The 13,189-nt window shown below is 38.6% G+C and overlaps 1 protein-coding gene across 7 annotated transcripts in view; it reads right to left on the reverse strand.

Annotated features, from left to right (window-relative positions):
• UTRN (utrophin) overlaps window positions 1-13,189 on the reverse strand; it is a 546,437-nt gene that overhangs the window by 100,775 nt on the left and 432,473 nt on the right. For all 7 annotated transcript variants that reach the window (XM_070461578.1, XM_070461576.1, XM_070461579.1 and 4 more), the window contains 2 exons: window positions 7,484-7,752; window positions 1,439-1,585 (listed from right to left, as the gene is read on the reverse strand). In XM_070461578.1, coding sequence (XP_070317679.1) covers window positions 1,439-1,585; window positions 7,484-7,752 — 416 coding nt within the window. The remainder of the gene's footprint in view (window positions 1-1,438; window positions 1,586-7,483; window positions 7,753-13,189) is intronic.

Here is a 13,189-nt window from a genome sequence, read left to right on the forward strand (position 1 = left end):
ATATTCTTTACAAAGACAGAAAAGACTGTTTAATACTATATACTCAATTATAACCTATTCCATCTCATGAAGAAAATATAAACCACTAGGTGTTTCAACAGCTGAATTAATTCAGGACCTATCATGGGGTTTTCCTGGTGGCTCAGATGATAAAGAATCTGCCTGCAATGCAGGTTCAATCCCTGGGTCAGGAAGGTTCACTAGAGAAGGGAATGGCTACCCACTCCAGTATTCTTGCCTGGAGAATTCCATGGACAGAGGAGCCTGGCGGATTACAGTCCATGAGGTCACAAAGAGACGGACATGACTGAGCAACTAAAAACACTTCAAGGCCACAGGACTTATTCAGGACCTACCATGCTATAAAATATTATACCTCTAAAATAAAATGGTTTTATGTGCTACCTTAAAATTGCATATTTATCTTGTCTAATATCACTTCAATTTAGATCCAAAACATATAGAGAGACTAGTAAGCATTATTATTTTTCAATCTTCCACTAAAACTGGGGCTTCCCTGGTGGCTCAGAGGGTAAAGCATCTGCCTGCAATGCGGGAGACCTGGGTTCGATCCCTGGGTTGGGAAGGTCCCCTGGAGAAGGGAATGGCAACCCACTCCAGTACTCTTGCATGGAAAATCCAATGGACGCAGAAGCCTGGTAGGCTACAGTCCTTGAGGTCCGGAAGAGTCAGACCTGACTGAGCAACTTCACTTTCACTTTTCATTTAAACTATCCCACTACTTTTCAGGGGAAAAAATTATTATTATGACTCCTAGAAACTGGATACTCAATGTGACAAAGCTCTACAAAGACTGAGCCAAAAATTACTGACTGGAACATGTGGTGACTTGCAGATACTTAGTAACACTCAACAATATTCTTCCTGGTTTGACTCTTTTAAAACTGAAATGCTCAACTACATTAAAACAACTACATTATAGCAACTAAGATCTAAGAGCTAAAGGTAAATACCATTATACTAAAGTGTGCTAGCTGGAAAAAATGAGCAAGATACATGAAAAGCAAGCAACGGAAAAAGGATGGAGACTTTCTTAACTTTTCAAAAGAAAGAAAGAAAAAAAAAAAACACGATTCAAGTAAGAAAAATGACTCCTTTATGAGCCATCATGGAAAGAATGTTTCTGTGACCTACCATAGGTTTCAATTACTGTGATTTATTTGACCTTTTGCAATTTTCTACAAAAATCCTATGAAGAGAATGCTATAAAATTACATTAAAATCTATATTCAAAACTAAATGAGGCCTTTGGTTTCAAGGTACAGAAAGACAAATAACTAATGTCATCATATGCTAGAAATCCATTATTAAATACAACCCATAAAGACAGAGAAAAGGATGGTGAGTGGTGGAACAGTGAGGTAGGGCCTAAAGACCAAGGTGTAAGCCTGCATTATGAAGAGGAATTGGCTGACACCTGCAAAAGTTTCCATCGCATATTAAGGTCATCGAGCTGGCGAGACATCTTTAGAGACGGGTGTAAGTCAAGAGGAGACAGTTGACTGGATAAATCATTCATTGTTTTAACCTTTAAGTTGATTGGTGCAATTTCTTCTCTAAATGCCTAGGAGAAAAGATAAGAATAATGTCATCAGAAAAAAATAAAACAAAAGCTAGTATTCCATATTTTCTAAATAAATAAATAAATAAAACACCAAGACCAGCTGAGAAGTCATCTATGATACCTGCTCACTCAACAAGTGACTTGACTGAGGTCTTGAGCAACCAGGTCCACCAGCTAGAGTCCCCCTTTATAAGCCAGAGAATATAAACAGACGTATGAAGAGAAAACTTGTTACATAAACTCATTTAAATGATTATGTACTTCCTTCAAATCTTCCATTTATACTATTTAGTCTGGAAAACATTATTATCCATTTTACTAATTTCTAGGCTGGATTTTTATCTTTAACTTTCTTTCATGTTTTCCATTTTTTCATATGGATACTTTAATATTTTTTCTCTTGATGCAACAGCTCGATTTGAAATGTCTCTATTTAAAATTAAGTTAGAAAGTGGCCAGTACAAAAAGCTTTCCTAACCATAAAATCCATGCCTATTATATACTCAAGAGGTAAGTGCTCTCTCTTTCAAAGTCATTTATGACCTTTCTTTGTGGTTAGAGGTAGGGAAGGAAGAGCAGGGTCTATCAGAAAAGAGGCAAATGAAGCTTAGAACTGACAAACGACAGTTTTGGGCAGAGTAAGAGACCTCGAACAGGTGGAGGTTGAAGGGATGTATGTCAAGAAGGAAAAATAAAACAAAACAAAAATATTTGGGTTTAGTGACTGTGATATGTCGTGTAAGAACAAACAACAAAATAATGAAAACACCAAGTTTTTCCCTTCTCTCCACATAATTTCAACCCCCTCTATGCTCATGTATCTTTTTTCCCATAAAGTTTTGCTTAGATTCCATCCATCCCTTGAAAGACTCACTGGAGTGCCCCACCTGTTGAGAAGACTTCCCAGATGCCTTTCCTACTCCAGTCCTGTTGAAGGCCCTGCCCTTGAGTTCACCAGCTTTCTAGCCCTCATCTCTAACTCAGCCAGGGTTTCCAAGCTGCATATCTCTGGACACACAAATCAGATTTTACAGTGGAGGCATTTTTTATTGTTTTATGCCATTTGAACCACTGATTATAGATTTTACATACTATTTCTTATCAGAGCTCTTAGTTCCTGGTCATGTAAGCATTCATATTTTAATATCTCCCTCCATATAATGGAAGCTTCTTGAGAACAGACACTCTCCAGTACTCAGCACAAAGTTAGTAATCAGAGAGGGGCAGAGTTCATTTCTAATGATGAAGGTTCAAAAATGGTATCTGAGGCAAGATTAAGTCAGTAGAGAATCTGCCTGCAATGTGGAAGACCGGGGTACGGTCCCTGCGTTAGAAAGATCCCCTGGTGAAGGGAATGGCTACCCACTCCAGTACTCTTGCCTGGAGAATCCCATGGACAGAGGAGTCTAGTGGGCTACACTCCACGGGGTCACAAAGAGTCAGACACAACTGAGCAACCAACACACAAGCCAATATAGCACCAGGAACAGAAGTGGGATATTAAAAGACAATTGAATATTTTTAATTCTTTGTTATGCTAAATATTAACTGTGTACCAAACATACAGGTATTAAGTGTTGTGAACATGCTATTAGAATAAGCTCTCAAGTGTAATCATTTTTGCAATCTCCACCCCTTAAGAGAGTAGGCATATGTCTCTCAGTCCCATTTCTTCTGCTCTTTCATCACTCCAAGATTAGCTAATGAATAATAGATGTCAAAGTGCTTTTGAATGCTATAAAGTTTTATTAAAATACCACAATATTAATTTGACTTTGTCCTCAAGCTTATAAAAAGGAAACCTTTAGCTGCTTCCCAGTTCCTCTTTTTATAACATGAAAAGGCTAAAAATAATCATTATGGTTGGTAAACATCAAAATAACATTACTAATATAATTTTGTTTTTAAAAAGAATCAGAGAATACGTTTTAATATTTCAAAATTCTTGAACATGTCCAAGAGCCACATGAAGCACAAGCTGGAGAGTCAGAAGAACAGATCTGGAGCCCAGAGACAGGATGAAAGATACAGACCTTGGAGGTAACTGTGTAAATGACACCTGATACAGTGAGCACAGAAGTCAACGTACAGAAGGAAATACCACCAGAACCTTGAAGACACCAGCATTTCAAAGTCAGGCTTTGGGTAGACATTTGATTTCAGCTGTAAATAAATGATTGAAGTGGTGGGGTTAAATAAATTACTCTGTAATCAAGCATAAAGTAAAAAAAAAAAAAAAATTCAAAATCAGAAGAACGGAAGCCCATGAAGATGTGAGAACTGCTGCTGCATGGAAGGAATTCAGGTTATGATAGTTTTTCTCCACGACTGCAGATGTTGATCATTCATGGGTGACAGAACGTATACAAATAAACAGATTCACAAATAACAGGTCAATGACAAAATAAGATGTATGACAACAGAGACATTATAGGTCTAAAGAATTCATATGTAATAAAGAAGCATGCAACATACAAAGGGGTGGGAAAAGAGAATTTTTCAGTCCGGACTTTGAAAAGGCCCAAGTTCCCTCAGATTCAGTTTGAGAATAATTACAGAACTCAAATCTTGCAAGCTTTCTTCAAGGATGACCTTATATCACACACTAATAATCAGCTTTTAAAATCAATATCTTTGTATTTTGAAGGCCTTAAAGATGAACAATAAACTGCTAGAAAATATTCTCAGATTTATATAATTTTAAATAATAACCACTTTTATTTCAAACAATGGTGAAAGTTCTTTAAAAATTATAACTTCAAGACAGATCTTTTTTGATCTTAGAGATGAAAAGAGTTTTATCCTTGCTACATAAAAATAACGCTTTCTTCTTACAAGCCACAGGTAAAAACATTAAAAGCCCTTAGACAAATAATGCATTTCAGGCTTAATTTTGTTTTTGTGGTCCAGTATTTTATGGTAACAAGGAATCTTTCCATTAAGAAAGTTTATCTTTTGGGTTTTAAGAGCTCCAAACTAACGGGCTTTCTGAAATAAAGCAAATTGTAAAATGGTTTCAGATCTGCTATGTGTTCTGATATAAAGAACCAATTTATCATGATTTGGCTGCATTTTCCCATGGGAGAATAAAATTCTATGTGGTTTTCTTTGGTATAAAAACAAAAACATCTGCGTGTGTTAAAGGTGCTGACCAGCAGCCTGTGGGCAGATGGGAAACTGAGCTCTTCTGCTGTCAGAGGTGGGTACTCCAACAGATAAGAGCGATTAAGTATAATTTAGGAACTTGAAATTATTCGATCACCCTAAAATATTTGTTTCCAGTTGCTTTTGTATATTTAATAATATTTAGCAATAATCAGAGCTTATTTTCACCTGCCTATAACTTCAGGAGTATTCTTTGAGCACATATGAAACATGCCAAACTTTGAATATATTTATTTGGTTTAAAGAGACCTAGGTTTTATTTTCTTTTCTTCCTAGTAAGATGTTAAAATATTTTAATCCTTGGTCTTAAATATTAACTGTATTTTTCCTAGCTTTCCCACATAAGCAGAAATGTAAACAGAAGGATTTGGATGCAGAGATGGGTAATTTCTTCAGTCAAATGGGATTAACAAGGCCCAAATTTTTAGGCCAGATATAACTTCATTTTTCCCTCAACACTAATCATCCCATATTAAAAACTGATGCTTTCAAATTCAAATAGATAAATTCTTACTCAATCAAAAGGCAGTTTTGCAAACCAACAGAACATAGTTTCTGTAATCTATTGGCTTAAAGATTTTTCAGTGTTTGAAAATCATCTTTTAAAACACAAGAAGTGTGCACCTTCCAAAGAACTTATCCTATCCTAAAAAGTTGTATTTTCAGTTTGCTATCTTAACTGAGATTTGTGGATACTACAGTTACATGAAGAAGGCTACTTAACTCATAGGGTCACTGGAAACATGTATATTGACCATGAAAGATGGCAGACCCCAATACTTTTAAATAATAAATAATTTGTTTAAAATACAATATGTAACCTTTAAAGATTCAAATTTAAATAATCGATCAAAGTTGAGCTTAATGACAGTAACATCAATGAGCTCTCTACAATGAAAGAGAAGAGCAAGAAAGTAATCATGAAACCCCACCATTTACTAGCTGTGTGGGCATGAAGCAATATCTATAGTTTTATCACATGTAAAATAATAATACTTAGCTTGCTTGGTTGGTGTGGGAGTTAAAAAGGATACCAATGCAAACTGGCTAAAGAACAGCTCTTGGCACATACTAAGCATCAATAAATGCTATTATTATTCCTATGTCTATACACACATATATATTTACTTATGCAATTTGCCTGAGTAGGATTCAGTTTATTTCCTAGACCTTTCTTCTCTTTCTTCTCTTTCCTATTCAGCCACATGCAAAACAAAAAGGAAACTATTATCCAAAGTCTGTGCACAAAAGATGTATATCTTTTGCAATAAAAATCCCAATCACAATATGATATTGTCAGTCTGACTTTTCATCCATTTATTCTTTGTTTCATGACTACCTACTGTATAGTTTACTGCATGCTAAGCTGCTTTTGTGGTGTCTCTTTGCGGCCCTATGGACTGTAGCCCTCCAGGCCCCTCTATCCATTGGATTTTCCAGACAATAATACTGGAGTGGATTGCCATTTCCTCCTCCAGGGGATCTTCGCAACCCAGGGATGGAATCCTTGAGCCTCCTCCACTGACAGGCAGGTTCTTTACCACTAGCATCATCTGGGAAACCCAGATAGTTTACTATGCTATTATAAACCTCAATGGCTTCCCTGGTGGCTTAGATGTTAAAGAATCTGCCTGCAATGCAGAAGACCTGGGTTCAGCCCCTGGGTTGGGAAGACCCCTTAGAGAAGAGAATGGCAGCTCACTCCAGTATTTTTTCCTGGACAGAGGAATTTGGTAGGCTACAGTCCATGTGGTCACAAAGAGTCAGACACGACTGAGAGACGAAGACTTTTACTTTTTCACAAATCTCAATACATTCTAAATCTGTTACTTGTGTCTTTTACTGCCTAAACTCCACTAATCTCTTTTCTGGATATGTTCTAGAATACAAGAGCCAAAGGGAATCTAGACCAGAAGTCCAACATCCTTAACTCTGGAAAATATGTGATCACAAACAGAATTTATAGCTAAAGTAATTCCTTATTATATACTCCAACAATAAGATATAGTTGGTAAAGAATGCACAGTAAAACAGTACACTTTTGATTAAACCTCTAAATCCAACCACCCATTTAAAAAGCAACCTGCCAGACTACATCATGTGGATGCCATTCTGTAAGATCCAGGTTGTGAAAAACACTATAAAGGAAACAATTCAGTTTCTTCAACAAATACCTTGCAGAGAAAATAAAAGATAGAGGGGAAATCTGGAGATTCAAAGGGAAGTCTATACTGCTCAGGGATTCACAGCTGGGTGAAAATGTATAACACAAAATAAAAGTAAAGTATTGTAAAAGTCACCTTAGTGGCTGTTTTGATGGGGAGGGGAGTTCTGATGGTGAGGGGCATATGGAAAACATCTGTTGTGTCTAGAAAAGTTCTACAACCTGATTTTGGTGGATGTTGTAACAGTGTTGGCCCTGTAACAATCCTTTGTAACAATTTATGTAATGTATGTGGCTCTCCTTATTTGTGTCATATTTAACAATAAAGTGAAGTTGCTCAGTAGTGTCTGACTCTTCCTGACCCCACGGACTGTAGCCCGCCAGACTCCTCTGTCCACAGGGATTCTCCAGGCAAGAATACTAGAGTGGGGTGCCATTTCCTTCTCCAGGGGATCTTCCTGACCCAGGGATCGAACCTAGGTCTCCCGCATTGCAGGCAGACTCTTTACCCTCTGAGTCACCAGGGAAAGGATTTATTAAAACCCCTTATCTAAGGCAGGGATGCTGACCATGGTTTTCTCAATGTGGTCCTGAAGTGAGTCGATGAGCAAGTCTCCTACAGGCTTCCAGCCATTCCGCACGGCCTCCGCCTCCTTGAGATCAGCATCCAAGTCATCCATCGCTCCCTGGAGGTCTCTGAGCTTTTCCAATGCCTTGTCCACTTGCTTTTGCCAATTGCTAGTAATAGCATTTAGACTTTCCCACTTCTCTTTGACTTCAGAAGACTGCTTGCGCATGGCTTTGGCAATCTTTTGGGCTTTCTCCTCAGGAGTCAATTCTGTAATTTAGAAAAAAAAAAAAAAAAAGAATATTTGGATGACTGATCAACTCAACTTTCTTACAGTCAAGTGCAAATACCACCTTTCAAAGGATAGCACCTAAGCTACATTAGGCAGAATAAGAAAAACTGTCTCCATACTGCTTCTACTTATCCCTGCTCTTCTCCAAAATAGACAAGAGTCACTCAGAGTAATAAGCGGCCCTGTGGTTTTAGTGACTTTTGAATTTTAATATATTTGCAAACCTTGAAATGTAGCAACTCAAGAAATAAAGCAATTTTTCTTTAATAAAAATTTAGTTAAGTAAAATCCAAAGACAGCTTTTCGTTAGTTTTTCATTGTCCTCTATAGAAATGGGAAAGATAATTGGGAGAGAAACAGCTTTAAGTCATGAGGGAAACTTTGAGAAAATACGACTAGTTTATCCTGTTACCAAAAAAAATACAACTGACATATCAAATAACATATAACAAACACAAATAACATATCATAGATACTTCATCATCGCTGAATCTGTTTGGCAGTTAGTTCATCTTTAATACAAGGCATTCTCTGTAGCCTAGAAGTATAACACAGCTACACATACTTCAACAAAAACACAGCAAGACTTCAAGGACCACCCTAAATATTTACTAGACCAACAGAACTTGGGCTTCCCCAAGTGGTAAAGAACTAGTGGTAAAGAACCCGCCTGCCACTGCAGGAGACAAAAGAGAAGCAGATTTGATCCCTGGGTTGTGAAGATCTCCTAGAGGAGGACACATCAACCCACTCCAGGATTCTTGCCTGGAGAATCCCTTGGACAGAGGAGCCTGGCGGGCTACAGTCCCTGGGGCTGCAGAGTCAGACGAAAGCGACTTAGCATTATCATCAGTGGGACTTGCAGAATTTCTGAAATAGAGCACACTTTTCAGACAGGAAAAGGGCAGGCATAATGCAAGATGCTGCCATAGGACGGGGCGGTAAGACAGGGTAAGAGTCCAGAAGACAAGCAAAGGAAATAGAAATCAAAGTCAGGTTGAAAGCCAAGAGTCAGAAACAGCGATGAGAAGCTGGCAAGACAAGCAGAGGGGAACTTGATGGTCGTAGAACAGACACTCTTCAAGCAGGCAGAGATCTCCATCTAAACACTCCCGAGCCTCACTACCCTTAACACCCCAGGATGCCTCCTTTCCTTCCTAGCAGCTGGTTTAATGGTTCTCATGCTTGTCCCCTGGAAACAGAGAGGCAAGTCAGAAACATACAATCAAGGTAAATAAACTATATATTACTTTAAGATAGAAGTGCATAATCTCCTTTGTGATAGCAACCCATCTTTCAGGATGAATCACATTAGCAACATCCACTTCACCTCAAAACATTCCACACCACTCACAAAATGCACTGAAGTTCATCAAAACTTCTGATAAGATGCACCGAAGCAAGCCCTTCTAAACTGTAACTCTTCTTTGCCACACAAATCTGTCTGCCTGTCTTTATTTAAATATTATTTAAAAGCTGAGACAAAACAGACAAAACATTTATTTTTATCTAAGTTTCCAGAACAGCCAATTCACTGGGAAAGACCCTGGTGCTAGGAAAGATCGAGGGCAAGAGGAGAAGGCAGCGACAGAGGATAAGATGGTTGGATGGCATCACTGACTCAATGGACATGAGTTTGAGCAAACTCGGGGAGATCTTGAGAGAGAGGGAAGCCTGGTGTGCTGCAGATCATGGGGTCGCAGAAAGTCAGACACAACCTGGGTAGTGAACAGCAACAACCAGGTTCCAGAAATTTCTAGACCTCAATATTTATATGCAAACAGCTATAATAAATCTCCAGGAATGATATGGATGATGAGGAGCTTAGAAACCCAAGAACTTCTAGTGTGCTGCTGAAGGCTCTGAGGCTACACAGAAACTGACCAATCCCTTAGCAGATGAATTGATTATAAGAAGAGACAATGTTATGACAGACAGACTGAGTATACTAGTAACAGATAAATAAGGAAAATAAGTGAATTAGAGCCCAGCTTTAAGGACTGCTTAGAATTAGATACACAATCCAGTACAATGGTAAGGGGAGGGAGTTAAGAATCCTGGAGAAAAAAATTTTCAAACTTGTTACAGGTCAGGGTTTCAAAGTTCTTGATAAAAAAATAAAAACTGTGAGGATAGGTACATCATTAAAAAGGCAACTTTAGACTGCAAACAGGCCTCCGGGTTCTATCTAAAGACTTCCTGAGACCCGACTGGCGGCGCGTGCTGGGGCCGCGGAGGGAAAAAGCGCGCCGTACCCAGGAAGAGTGCGCCCAAGCCCCTGGCTGCCTGAACCGCTCAGGCCGGGGAAGGCACAAAACGCAGGAGCAACCGAATCTGCGCTTTTGTGGAGTACCCGAAAACTGGAACCGCACTTAATGCAGGGCCCGCTCCATATAGAGCAGCCGGGAGCCTGAGCAGTGTAGACGGTGAAAGCACAGACACCCGTGAGCAGGGCAAACCCAGTGTGGCCGGAACACGGTGAGTGCTACCCATACACAGCGATCTCTGTCTGCAGCGTCCCGCTCTCCCCGTAGCAGGACTGAACTGAACTAGAGAACCTAAATAAGAGATCACCTCCCCCCGCCTGTGTCAGGGCAGAAATTAGACACCAAAGAGACAGCAAACAGAAGCCAAATAAACAAAGGGAACCGCTTCAGAAAGGACCGGTGCAACAGATTAAAATCCCTGAAGGTAACAACGACTACACGGGAAGGGGCCTACAGATATAGAGAAGTGTAAGCTGGAAAGAGGAGCTATCTGAAATTGAACTGAACCTACGCTGACTGCAACAACCCCAGAGAAATTCCTAGATATATATGTACATTTTTTTTTAATTAAAAACAAAATTTTTTTTCTTTCCTTTTTTTTTTTATTTTTTCTCTTTTATTTTCTTTTATAATTCCCTATTACTCCCCCATTACTCCTCAACTTTCATTTTCATATATTTTTACGATCTTTTTAATTAGGGGAAAAAAATTTTTTTTCTCTTTTTTTTCTTTTTCTTGTTTTTCTCTCCTATTTCCTTTTAGAGTCCTCTAATACTCCTCTATTATTCCTTAACTTTCATTTTCATTTCACTATAACCTTGCCAAAAAAAAAAAAAAAGAGAGAGAGAGAGAATCCCTATTTTTTTAAACCGAACTTCATATACAGTTCTAAATTTTTTTGTTTTTGTTTTTAAATATTGTATTTCAAAGAGTCTAACCTCTACACTAGATTTTCAATCTTTGTTTTTCAGTAGTATGTGATATAAATTTTGGTCATTTAAGAATCCAATATTCAGTTCCCATTTCTATTCAGGAGTGTGGTGATACTCTCCCACTTTTGACTCTCTCTTTTCTACCTCAGAACACCTCTATTTCCTCCTTTCCCCTTCTCTTCCCAATCCAACTCTGTGAATCTTTGTGGGTGTCTGGGCTACGGAGAACACTTTGGGAACAGATAACTGTGTAGATCTGTCTCTCTCCTCTTGAGTCCCCTTTTTCTCCTCCTGCTCACCTCTATCTCCTTCCTCCCTCTCCTATTCTTCATGTAACTCTGTGAACCTCTCTGGTTGTCTCTCATGGTGGAGAATCTTTTCACCATTAACCTAGAAGTTTTATTATCAGTGCTGTATAGTTGGAGAAGCCTTGAGACTATTGGAAGAATAAAACTGAAATCCAGAGGCAGGAGACTTGAGCCCAAATCCTGAGAAAACCAGAAAACTTCTGACTACATGGAACATTAAGGAATAAGAGACCATCCAAAAGCTTCCATACCTACACCAAAACCAACCACCACCCAAGAGCCAATAAGCTCCAGGACAAGACACACCACGCAAATTCTTTAGCAATGCAGGAACTTAGACCTGAGTGTCAACATACAGCCTCTCCAAAGTCACACCTAACACAGAGACCCATCGCAAAACTCATTACTGGACACTCCATTGCACTCCAGAGAGAAGAAATCCAGCTCCACCCACCAGAACACCGACACAAGCTTCCCTAACCAGGAAACCTTGATAAACCAATCGTCCAACCCCACCCACTGGGTGAAACCTCCACAATAAAAAGGAACCTCAGACCACAAGAATACAGAAAGCCCACTCCAGACACAGCAATCTAAACAAGATGAAAAGGCAGAGAAATACCCAACAGCTAAAGGAACATGAAAAAAGCCCACCAAGTCAAACAAAAGAGGAGGAAATAGGGAATCTACTTGAAAAAGAATTTAGAATAATGATAATAAAAATGATCCAAAATCTTGAAAACAAAATGGAGTTACAAATAAATAGCCTGGAGACAAAGATTCAGAAGATGCAAGAAATGTTTAACAAGGACCTAGAAGAAATTAAAAAAAAACAATTAAAAATTAATAATGAAATAAATGAGATCAGAAACACTCTGGAGGGAACCATGAGTAGAATAACAGAGACAGAAGATAGGATAAGTGAGTTAGAAGATAAAATGGTGGAAATAAATGAAGCAGAGAGGAAAAAAGAAAAAAGAATCAAAAAAAATGAGGACAACCTCAGGGACCTCTGGGACAATGTGAAACGCCCCAACATTCGAATCATAGGAGTCCCAGAAGAAGAAGACAAAAAGAAAGGCCAGGAGAAGATACTCGAGGAGATAATAGCTGAAAACTTACCTAAAATGGGGAAGGAAATAGCCAACCAAGTCCAAGAAACCCAGAGAGTCCCAAACAGGATAAACCTAAGGCAAAACACCCCAAGACACATATAAATCAAATTAACAAAGATCAAACACAAAGAACAAATATTAAAAGCAGCAAGGGAGAAACAACAAATAACACACAAAGGGATTCCCATAAGGATAACAGCTGATCTATCAATAGAAACCCTTCAGGCCAGAAGGGAATGGCAGGACATACTTAAAGTAATGAAAGAGAATAACCCACAACCTAGATTACTCTACCCAGCAAGGATCTCATTCAGATATGAAGGAGAACTCAAAAGCTTTACAGACAAGCAAAAGCTGAGAGAATTCACCACCACCAAACCAGCTCTTCAACAAATACTAAAGGATCTTCTCTAGACAGGAAACACAGAAAGGTGGTATAAATGTGAACCCCAAACAACAAAATAAATGGCAACGGGACCATACCTATCAATAATTACCTTAAATGTAAATGGGTTGAATGCCCCAACCAAAAGACAAAGGCTGGCTGAATGGATACAAAAGCAAGACCCCTATATATGCTGTCTACAAGAGACCCACCTCAAAACAAGGGACACACAGACTAAAAGTGAAGGGCTGGAAAAAAATATTCCACGGAAACGGAGACCAAAAGAAAGCAGGAGTCGCAATACTCATATCAGATAAAATAGACTTTCAAATAAAGGGTGTGAAAAGAGACAAAGATGGACACTACATAATGATCAAAGGATCAATCCAAGAAGAAGATATAACAATT

Source organism: Odocoileus virginianus, chromosome 34 (assembly GCF_023699985.2).
Source record: "Odocoileus virginianus isolate 20LAN1187 ecotype Illinois chromosome 34, Ovbor_1.2, whole genome shotgun sequence".
In the NCBI taxonomy this organism is placed as follows: domain Eukaryota; kingdom Metazoa; phylum Chordata; class Mammalia; order Artiodactyla; family Cervidae; genus Odocoileus; species Odocoileus virginianus.